At 32.1% G+C, this 11987-nt stretch overlaps 1 protein-coding gene and 1 pseudogene across 1 annotated transcript; both read left to right on the top strand.

The window, feature by feature from the left end:
* Nucleotides 1–2870: 2870 nt before the first annotated feature.
* LOC142628182 (uncharacterized) lies at nt 2871–9317 on the top strand (annotated as a pseudogene).
* LOC142628494 (uncharacterized) lies at nt 8996–11757 on the top strand. Its single transcript, XM_075802580.1, has 5 exons — nt 8996–9098; nt 9437–9774; nt 9849–9999; nt 10444–10781; nt 11060–11757. Exons 1-5 carry the CDS (start codon nt 8996–8998, stop codon nt 11579–11581), a joined length of 1452 nt encoding a protein of 483 aa, XP_075658695.1. The 3' UTR covers nt 11582–11757.
* Nucleotides 11758–11987: the final 230 nt, after the last annotated feature.

Here is an 11987-nt window from a genome sequence, read left to right as displayed (position 1 = left end):
TCATTTAAATTCAAATCTTGGGGGTTGAAATGTAACATTCAAGCCAAGAGCTGTGTAGCATAGTAGCATTGTCCTGTTCTCCCACTGAGGAGACTTTGGATTCAAATCCTCTTCCCTACTTAATGAAAGCAAAAAAGAAAAAAAAAGGTTTAAAATTAAAGCTTGTGAACAAAAACAGTTAAAGCTTCTGAACAAAATTTTCATAAGCAAACATGAGGTGAATTTAATTTTCCCTGGATAAATTGGCAACTTTATTTAATTAAGGATAAAGTTTGGTTATAAATTTAGTTATAGCCCAAGTCTACAATTCCTTTCAAAATCTTTTTATGGACAAAGTTTAGCTACAACTCTATTCAATATCTTTTTATTGGATGTGAATTTTGACAAATTTACTATTAAATTATATTTTCTTCTTATATTTTTTATGCTTGCAAAATTTCTAAAAGATAAAAAATAAATAACTATGTCATCAATTAAATATTTAAATTTTAAGTTTTTGTAGTCTAAAATTATGCATAAAAAAAAAGTTTTTTTTTGTAGCTTTTAGATCTTTTTTTCTCTTGATTTTTTAGTTTTTTTTTAATGTTTTGACAGAAGAGAGACATAAAAAGGTAGTAAAAATACAAATTTACCAATATTTTTAATAAAGGTGGGTAACTGGAGACGAACAGAGTATTCCTGAGGTGTGTAAAATGCCTATTTTTAAATCACGGTTACGCAAAGTGATTTTTGGGCAAATCATAGGTGGGCAAAGTGTAATTTTTCCTAATTTATATATTAAATAGTAAATAACATCCGATTAGCACAAAATTTGACATGTGTGTTAAGAACATAAAAAAAATACAATTCAAATTTTTTTTAAAATATGTAGTCATGTTAATTTTTTTCTAGTGGAATTTAAAGTCTTAGGCTATAACTAAGATTCTGGCCAAATTTTGTCATATTTTTATTGGATGTAAATTTTGATAAATCTACCATTAGATTACATTTTCTTCTTATATCCTCTATGTTTGCAAAATTTACAAAATATCAAAAATAAAAAATTATATCATCAATTAAGGTGGCGTTTGGATTCAAATTATTGTGTTCACGGTTTGCGTTTAACGTGTTTCAGCCTTTTTTTTTTCTTGGACAGCACCTTTTGCACTGAACAGTGCAAGGGGCTTATGAACAGTGCCAAGCTGGCGTTTCACACCTTTCTTCTTTTCTTTTTTTTTTTTAGCCGTGATTTTTGACTTTTCTGCACATCAGTGGGTCTCGTGCACTGTTCACGGGAGCCACAAACCTCACTTTTCAGCAACTTTTTCATTAAAAATGGGTCCCATGGTACTATTCACACATTTAAAAATAATTTTGCTACAATGTTTTCATTTTTCAGTTTTTAGCTTTCAGTTTTCAACTCTATCCAAACGGACCTTAAATGTTTAAATTTCAAATTTTTGTAATCTAAAATTATTCAAAAATAAGAGTATAAATCGAATAGCAAATAAAATCCAATTAACATGAAAATATTTTACATGTATTAAAAACATAAAAAACATGTATTCTAATGACTAAATTTTCAAAATATATAATTATGTTTATTTTTAAAGTAGGAGTTATAATTTTTTTTTTTTTTTGGATAAGGAGGAGTTGTAATCTTAAATTACAAACTTTATTCTTTAACTAAAAGAATTCATAAAATATTTACAAACATAGGACCATGTCAATATTCTTCCAAGCGGATTCCTCCTGCCTTAACCTCTCGGAAGGCTTTAGTATTATTGTATAAAATGTTTTTTGTAAAACAAAATGCATTGACCAAAGCCAATTGCTAAGAAAAATCGTTTTCTTTATAAGAGGAGACATTTTAACCTTACTGTATGGACAAAATTTAAATACACATTCTTAGGTGCAAATGCAATATACTAACTTCCTTAATTAAATTCAATTTTTCCATCGTCTAGTTGCATTAAATTTAATTAAAAAGTGTAATATACTTTATCTAAGGACATATTGATTTACAATTGATAATAAGACTATAAAAAAATATCTTATGCACGAGATATATATGTATGGACAAAGTTTGGCTATAAATTTGACTGTACTTTAAGGTTATAACTCTTATTTAAAAAATTAACATAGTAATATATTTCAAAAATCTAACCATTAAATTGCGCGTTCTTAATGTTCTTAACACACATAAAATTTCATGTCAATTAGAATTTTTTTTTTCAATCTATAAACCTATATTTTATGTATAATTTTAGACTACAAAACTTGAAATTTAATATTTGATTGATAACATAGTTATAAAATTTTGATATTCTAAAAATTTTGCAAACATAGAGGATATGAAAAGAAAATATAATTCAAAGATGGATTTATCAAAATTCACATCTAATAAAAAGATATTGAGTGGAGTAGTAGACTTAGACTACTACCAAGTTTGTTGCAAAATTTTTTCAAATATGTATTACTATTCTCCATTCCCCAGCACGTATTGCAAAATAAAAAAATTTATAAATCTTAAATGTGACTCATAAGATAATGGAAAATGTTTAAAACTTTTCAAACTTGTTATATATATATATATTAAATATGAATTTTGAAAATTTAATTATTAGATTACATGTTCTTATTATTCTCCCATGCATGCAAAATTTCAAGAAAATTAAATGTCTAAATTTCAAAATTTGTATGTTAATAACATAAAGAACATACAATCTAATGGTCAAATTTTCAAAATTTACATTTAATAAAAAAAAAAAAAGAGCTTGAAGAGTTTTTTTCTCAACTAGTTTGGAAAAAAAAAAAAAAACCTTTGTAGACCACTCTCACACATATGAGACATCCTTTCTTAGAGTACTAATATATCATTGAACAGGTGCAGGATATAGCTATCCACGGAGAGGAGTATGTCTGTCAAAACATCCAACAGCCACCACAGTGTTCTTCGTAAATCCATTCTCGCAAGTCACACCTCGAAGTTTCTCTTCTTCACTCTCTCTCTCTCTGCGCGATATTTCTCCACAAATCAAAGGTATCAAACCCTAATCTCTAATTATCTCTACATATCAACACACACACACACACACGCACATGGCTGTTTCATAATAAAAGTATGGAATTAACTTATGTTCTGTTTTGTTACTGCGAAACAGTAGGAAATGGAAAAAAAAGAAAAAGAAAAGGAACTTAAAATGAAAAAAGAAAAAAAAAACTTTGAATCTGAAATTTTAATTTCATCTTTGTTATTCTATTCTTCTAGTTCTCTAAATAGCTTCACTTATTCTGGCTTTATTTATTTATTTTTTTTTAGAATCGGAATTCGAAAATTTAAATCTAGCAGTAGGTAAACGAAACAGTTCACGAATTTTGTTAATGGAATCTCGAATTTTATTTTATTTTTTTTGTGTAAAATTAAAATTTTGAAAAAAATCTTTTTGTTTTCGTTTTGGTTTTCTTGGCAACCAAACCGAGGGCTAATGTTGGAATTGTAGCTTGGATTAGTATATTCTGGGTGTATCTGCTTCATTTGATCGGCTAATTAGAGTCGTAGTGTTGTGATTTTTTACATGCTAGAGAGGGTTAGTGTTAGAATTTTAGTTAATCTCTTAATTTGATTGAACTAATTAGGATTTTAAGTTGTAATTAGATGTAATCGTGCAATTTTGGATTGGTATTTTTCTGTGTATTCGCTTATTTGACAGACTAATTGTAGTTGTAAATTGTAGTCTTATAATATAGTGTGAATTACATTAACCCACCCTAAGGTTTGGGCTAATACTAAACAGGTCCAAGACATTTCAAACAAACCAATTTGGTCCCTAAGAGAGAAGAGAAAAATGACTAATGAACCTAACAATGTTTATTGTTTAGGCACCAAATTGGTCAGTTTTGAAATGTCTTAGACCCGGTTGACATTAACTCAAATCTCAGGGTAAGTTAATGAAATTTACTCTATAATATATTTGAAATTGATATTTGAAACCAAATGTTAGAGAGGGTTTAGTGTTTTGAATATTAGCTTGGATTAGTGTGTTTTTTTAGTGTAGTTTCTTCATTTAATCAACTAAGTAGTATTTAAATTGGGAAAACACTAAAGCTAGTGTTTCTTCATTTAATCAACTAGTGTTTTGAATATTAGCTTGGATTAGTGTGTTTTTTTAGTGTAGTTTCTTCATTTAATCAACTAAGTAGTATTTAAATTGGGAAAACACTAAAGCTACTGCTAAATTTACTATAAAGGCTTGCAAATGGAAACGATAATGAATGTGTTTAGTGCCACAACAACATAATATATGAATTTCTGAACTTTTTGTTTGTGTGTGTTTGTTTAAAAGGTGACATATCCATTTGTAAGACTTATGTTGTAAAATTTGTAGCATCACTCATTTAAAATGTACTCTTGATTTTTGAAAGAATTAAGCATGCTGAAACAGCGTGCAGACCTTTGTCATACTTGTATTGGAATTTTGACTTAATTCATCCTTTTGTGTACCACATATAATTGAATATTTTCCCCCTTTCATTTTCTATTGGATTTCTCGAGAATTAAACAAGGTGTTATTATGGATAATTTGAGCTGGATTTTTACTGTAGTATCTCTTTATTATCTTCATTTTGATAGCTGATTTGGGTTTGAATTTTTATTTTGCAATTATAGAGTTTCTAAAATATTTTACATTCATTTTTAAATGAGTGGATTAGACTTATGACGTACATTTTAAGAAAATATTGACTATCACCATTTTGGTATCTATTTAAATTATTGATGATGTGCCATAAGCAATCCACTCAATTCAGAACAAATAGATAAGATTTTAGGAATTCCATGATGAAGTTAGCCTAAGAACTCTGGAGGATTCTAAACATTGGTATAATCAGTGTTTTAGCTTCAGTGGTCAATAGTTTGTGTTTGAATTGTTAAATGAATTGGAACAGGATTGCAATCTTATTAATGGGTTTCAGATATTTCTGGTGAATTTGAATTTTACACCTCTACAGCTAAGGACTAGGTTGACTTATTGTTTATGTATTGGAAGCTTAGCATGTAAAAGGACTCTATCACTAGAATGATAGTCTCAATGTTGTAGGGGAAGAAATGGGCACCCAAATGCCTGCATGTAGCGATCGTACAAGGACAAACTGGACACCAGCAATGGAGTGCTATTTTATTGATCTTTTATTAGATCAGGTGCATAGGGGGAATAGGATGGGCCATACATTCAACAAACAAGCTTGGACTGATATGCTGACCATGTTCAATGCCTATTTTGGATCCCCATATGATGAAAAGGTCTTGAAAAGTCATTACACTAATTTGTGGACTCAATTCAATGACGTAAAGAGTCTACTTGATCAGAATGGATTTTCATGGGATGATACTAAACAAATGGTGGTTGCCAGTCATCATGTTTGGGATGCTTACATCAAGGTGCATTAGTTTTGTTAATGTTTTGATTTGATCTATACCTTTGGTGTCATAGTGAGTGGTGACTTGACATTGTATACATGCAGGTTCACCCAGAGGCACAATTCTATAGAAACAAAGCCTTGATGAACTTCAATGGTTTGTGCTTGATATATGCACATACAACAGCAGATGGAAGATACAGCCTATCAAGTCATGATATAGACTTTGATGATGACATTCAAGGAGTGAATACTGGTGTGTTTTTATATCCTGTCATGGATCAGCAGAAATGATGCATATGCCAGTGGTATTGGAATGTATGCTATTGGGTTTTTTTGCTTAAATTACCATTTTTCATTGGGATTGATTTGGTTATACTATCTAATTCTTTATTATTTATTATTACTACTATTTTATTCTAGGGAGTATGCATAAAACAAGAAAGGGCCATAAGCAACAACCCCCTCCCCCTTTTTCTCATGAGTCCATCCAGAGATAGATGGGACTCTATGCCCCTTAGAATTTAATAAATTTTGAAGTAATAATGGCCTTTTACCATCTTTGAAATTTGTACACTGCAATCTCTCTTTTAGCCAATCTTTGGGCAGTCAACCATGGTCTGCTTTCCACAAGAATCAGAATTGTGGTTACTACTGATTTTGAGCTTAGCCAATTATGACCTAAGTAGTACCTAATGATAAGACTTGTAGTTGGTGTTGTATTGCAAACCTGTCTGTATTATGGGGAAACAAGCACCTTTATTCCTATCCACGGAAAAAAGAAAAAAAAAATGTTGCAGAGAAATGAGCACATTGTGCTTGGCTTTGTGTGAACACTTGATTGAACTGGTCCTGATGGTTTATTTTTTGGGAAGTTGCATATCTTACTTCATTTGATAGCTAGGAACTGGGTGCAGCAAGATTGATTGAAATTACATATGTTTTATGTTAGCTTGTAGTAATGAGTATTCAAGTATAATCTGTTTTTAATGAATAGAAACTGCTTTTACTGATTAGGTGTTGCAATGAATAGCCTTGTACCGGCAAGTAAAGGGCATTCAAAAATAGATTGGACACCAGCCATGGACTGATATTTTGTCAAGCTTTTGCTGGACCAACTTAAAAAAGGCAATAAGATCTGTAACACATTCAAGAAACAAGCATGGAATGATATGCTCACCTTATTCAATGGAAAATTTGGCTCTAAATATGGAAAGACTTTCTTAAAACACCGTTTTAAGAAATTATTGAAATATTATACTGATGTGAAGAGTCTACTTGAGGTAAAGGGGTTTTCTTGGGATGAAATTCAACAAAAGATATCCGCAGATGATTATCTATGGGATAATTACATCAAGGTACACTATCATATATATTTGGTTATTGGTATTCATTTTTACTGTATTTCATGCGTACAATTGCTGATGTAGGCACACCCAGATGCGCATTCTTATCGTAGGAAGACCTTGCTAAACTTTTGCGACTTGAAATTGATATTTGGAAATGCAGTAAGCAATGGACATTGCAGTCATTTATTGCAAGGGAGAAACTTTGAAGATGATATCATACAGATCAAGATGGGTGAGGTTCATTTCTTGTATTAAAAGGAGGACCTTTAGAGGGAACCTGTATTCTTGAGGACACTCCTCTCCAATTTATTAGTATAATTCTGTTTACTTATTGAAATAAAAAATCTGGTTTCGTCTTTATACATGCCACTTGAGATTTATTGATAATTACAATTAAGACTTTGGTTAATATTCAGGTGTCCAGTAGGTCTTTAAGCTTCACAAAATGGAATTTTATCAGATATGTTTAATTAGAGAGATTTGTATTCTGTATAACAGTTTTTTTTTTTCTCATGTTTGCATTCCTTAAATGGAAATTTGATTTATAGGTTCTAGTTTTTTCATTACGTGCCTGTAGGCATGCCCAGTTCATTAAGAGCCATGAGATTTTAATTCATTTTAATAATTTCTTTAAATTTTCTCTTAGGGTTAGGACAGATTTACTGGGCTGTGGATATTGTTCTGTACCCCATCTTATTGCTATTCGATGATGTTGAATTATATGAATTACTGTTTGTCAATGGATGGCAAGTATAATGTTCTTCTAGCTTAATTTATGTTTAAAAGTCTGAAACGTTTTGATGAATGAGAAGTTATCTATTATCCTTATAAATCAGTCAGTTTTACCTATCCTGTAGCTGAAGAAAAGGAGGGCCATGCCTCTTCTGATAGTGAATGTCGGAGAACAAATTGGACATCAACAATGGATCGTTACCTTATTGAATTGTTACAAGACCAGGTGCTTAGAGGGAATAAAATTGGTCATGGATTTGTGGCCGAGGCATGGATTGAAATGGTTAGACTGTTCAATGCAAAATTTGGATCTCACCATGACAAAGATGGTCTGAGGAACAGATACAAACATTTAAGGGGACAATATAATGATATAAAGGTTCTTCTTGATCAGAGTGGGTTTTCTTGGGATGAAACAGGAGAAATGGTAACTGCTGAGGATTATGTCTGGAATTCTTATACCAAGGTGAATTTCTATTTACTCATTCTTGTATCCTTTAGATATTTGTAGTTTTATTATGTGACTTATGTATAAAATATGCAGGTGCATCCTGATGCTCAGTCATATAGAAATAAATCTGTTCCCAGCTATCACAAATTATGTGTTATATATGGTGAAGAAGTTTGTAATGGAAGATACAGCATTTCGACATGCAATGCAGATCTTGACAGTGAAGAACCAGATTTGAGAATTGGTAGGTTTCTTGTTTCCGCAGCAAGAGCTTCCCAAATTATTTAAGGAAGTTATTATCTGCTTATTTATTGTCTTCTTTGTTGTGTTCTTAACCTACTATATCAGTCTCCTTTCAGTTGCATTTTTTCCTTTTCTTTCATTGCTATCCTAATTCTGATGTACCAGAACCCATGCAATTATCATTCTAAATATTTATACATGGTTGTTGACCGGGGTTGACAATGCTGATCTATCTAACTTTGGCTAAAACGAGAGTGTTACCACAGCATTTAATTAAAAAAAAAAAATGAAGTATAAGTTGTCTCATTGGACTTATCATCTTTGAAATACATATTTCTTATTGCATGAATTAACAAAATCTTTGCTTTGTAATAGGGGAGGATATGAATATCCAATGCTATGCAAACAGTGGTTGTTCGACAACGGATTGGACACCTTCAATGGACCGTTATCTCATAGATGTAATGCTAGAGGAAGTGCACAAGGGGAAGAAGATTGACTACACCTTCAACAATCAAGCATGGATAGATATGTTTATGTTGTTCAAGGAACGATTCTCATTACATCATGACCAAGATTTTCTGAAAAGTTGTTATAGAAGATTGGAAAAGCAGTACTTTGATATGAAAAATCTTCTTCAACAGAGCCGATTTTCATGGGATGAAACATAGCAAATGGTCACAGCTTTTGATGATGTTTGGGATGCATATGTGAAGGTGCTTTGTCAACTTATTTTAGTCTTAAATGTCATTTCGAGTATACATAGCTATTGGCTAAGACTTTGTTTATGTAGGAACACCCAGATGCAAAACCATACTGAATCATGCTGACGCCAGATTATAATGACTTGTGCTTGATTTATGGAAATCCAGCTTCTGATGAACTGTGTAATGAAGCGCGTCAAGATCTAGGATGTAATGGTTTTGGTGAGATTTTGGTTCGACAAGCTTATAAGAAATCTCAGCATTTGCCTATTTTTTCCCTCTTCAAGTATTTGGTCTTTAGTCAATGAGCAATTAGATATATGTGTTCAATGTGTCTGGATACATATACCTGTGCTATTTCATATTGCATTGATTGCAATAGCATTTTGTCAAGATATGTTTAAGTGCTTTCTTGAACCAAGGGAAAAAAACAGAAAGAAAACAAGTCCCTGCTGCCTCTTTAATATGAAACACAGTGATCATTGAAGTTAAAAGAAAATTTTTTTTTTTTTCAAATTAGCAAAGAAAGATTACTTTTCCCCATATTTATGTTCTTTTAGAATTTTCTGAAGGTGCCGGACTTAATAATAGCTATTACCGAGGAACTGATTGGACACCATTGATGGACCGATATTTTATTGATCTAATGTCAGAGCAAGTTCGCAATGGAAGTATGGTTGATCAAAAATTCAACAAGCTATCTTGGACTGATATGATTGCAAAGTTTAGTGTAGAATTTGGGTCTCAGCATGACAAAGATGTCCTAAAGAGTCGTTTTATGAATTTGAGGGAGCGGTTCAATGATATGAAAACTCTTCTTGGCCAGAGTGGCTTTACTTGGAATGAAGTGAAACAAATGATACGTGTTGAAGATGATGTCTGGGATGCTTATGTTAAGGTGATATTTTCTTCTGAATTTCCATTACATAAATATTCTTTTTGGTCCCAACAACTTATAGAAAATTTTTGTAGGTACATCCTGATGCAAGAACATACCGCAATAGAACTCTCCCAAATGTCAATGATTTGTTTTTGATATATGGAAATGACAACACTGAGCAAAGGCAAAATTACTCTGATCACTTTTTGGATGTTGAGGACTATGAGCTGGGAGTAAATATTGGTCTCTCTCTCTCTCTCTCTCTCTCTCTCTCTCTCGTATTGCAATATTACCTTTAGATAGACAAATTGGTACAATCAGTTAAGGACTTCTCAGAAAATGTTTGAACTACACGTGTGATATTAGAGGAGGACCATCTGAAAACTGCACTAGCATGTTTAATTTACAGGTGCAATAGTTGTCCATTTGCTAGTATAATTGCTATAAATAATTTGTCAACTTTGTTGTTGTATAAGTATTAATTTGTCACTATCCATGCAAAAAGGAAGTTTTAATTTGATGCTAATACAACTACTTGACTCAGTTTTCCTGAAAGTTTAATACAAAAGAACTGAAATTTGCCCATTTCAACAGTATGAAACAACATTATTATTACTTTTTTTTTGGGTACTGTATGCCTCCAGAATAAATCCTCTCATGTAATGACAGTTATTTTTAAAGTTGTAGATGAAGAGGATTACCAGTCCCCTGTTAATAATGATCCTCTGAGGATAAATTGGACAAGGGAAATGGACCGTTATTTTATTGTCCTTATGTTAGAACAGTTGCACAGAGGGAATAAGATTGGTCGTACATACAATGCTCAAGCTTGGACCTGGATGAATGCATCATTTAGTAAAAAAATTGGATTCCTTTGTGACAAAGATGTACTAGAAGATCGGTATTGGAGCTTGAGGAAAGAGTATATGAACATCACAGATATCCTCAATCATAATGGCTTTGCTTGGGATGGAATTCGCCAAACAATGACAGCTGATGATCATGTTTGGGAAGCTTATATCAAGGTGCTATTTTTTCTTATTTGTAATGTTGCTAGGATAGAGGGTTATCTCTTTTTGTTTCCCTTGGTTATCACTAAAGAGCACTGAGCATGCCACAGTATGGTAAACATGTGTGCGCTCACACACATTCTTTCTCTCTCTCCCGCTTGATGAAATGATAAATAGTCTTCATGAAGTAAACTATATGTTGGTGCGTAATGTAGGGTGCGGAACATAATCTTATTGATAGTTGAACATTGAACTGTATAATTTTGATCTTATTTAAAAATTGCATTTTGCAGGATCATCCAGATACAGTTACATACAGAGATAAGATCTTGGATGATTATTGTGATTTGTGCTTGATTTATGGTAATGAAAGTCAGCATGGTAGATCAAGTTATTTCGACGTAAAAATGGAGATCAACACCAACACCCTAGGGATGGGGATTGACAATATAAATGGAGAGACGCTATCTCCAGCTACTGAGTTTGAAATATCTCATCAGAAAAGAAAGCGAAAATCTGCTCCTTTGTCAACCTCAGCATGTATCCAAAAGGTTAGGAGAACCATCAAGAAAGAGACACTAGAGGCAGTTGAGGGGAAGCCATGTGTAGTGAAAACATATTTGGGTACTGAGGAAGACAAAGACTACAGCTCAATAGAATGTATAGTTGCAGCACTTCAAACCGTTCCTGACATGGATGATGAGATCTTCTTGGAGGCTTGTGAACTTTTAGAAGATGAGAGAAAGGCCAAGATGTTCGTGGCCATGGATGTGACAGCACGGAGGAAGTGGTTATTGAAAAAGCTTCGACGGTAGCATCTATTTTTCTTGTTAATGTCAGATATAATTTTGGTACTTTTTTATTGGGGAGTTTTTCCAATGTAAATCAGATCCTATATTAATGCAAAGGCATTTTTCAATGCAATTTCCTGTATGATTTCCTTATTGAAATTGGAAAAAAAAAAAGGGAATTGAATTTGCTTTTGCTGAGAGGTCCTGCGCATGGTGATGGTTGGTTGTAGCTGGATTTATGGTTGATTGCCTGGAATGTTGATGAAAAATACATTCTCAATCGATATTTTTCCCAAAAACAAAATTAGGTTGAAGCTTTAACATGTGTTGCACGTTTATATCTTTTGATACATATATGGCAGTAAATGGACTTATTTCTGTCTATGTTAGGGCATAAAATTTTATCTACAAGGGAAAGATTTTTTGCCAT

Source organism: Castanea sativa, chromosome 3 (genome assembly GCF_040712315.1).
Source record: "Castanea sativa cultivar Marrone di Chiusa Pesio chromosome 3, ASM4071231v1".
Lineage (NCBI taxonomy): Eukaryota > Viridiplantae > Streptophyta > Magnoliopsida > Fagales > Fagaceae > Castanea > Castanea sativa.
This window is presented reverse-complemented; position numbering and strand designations above follow the sequence as displayed.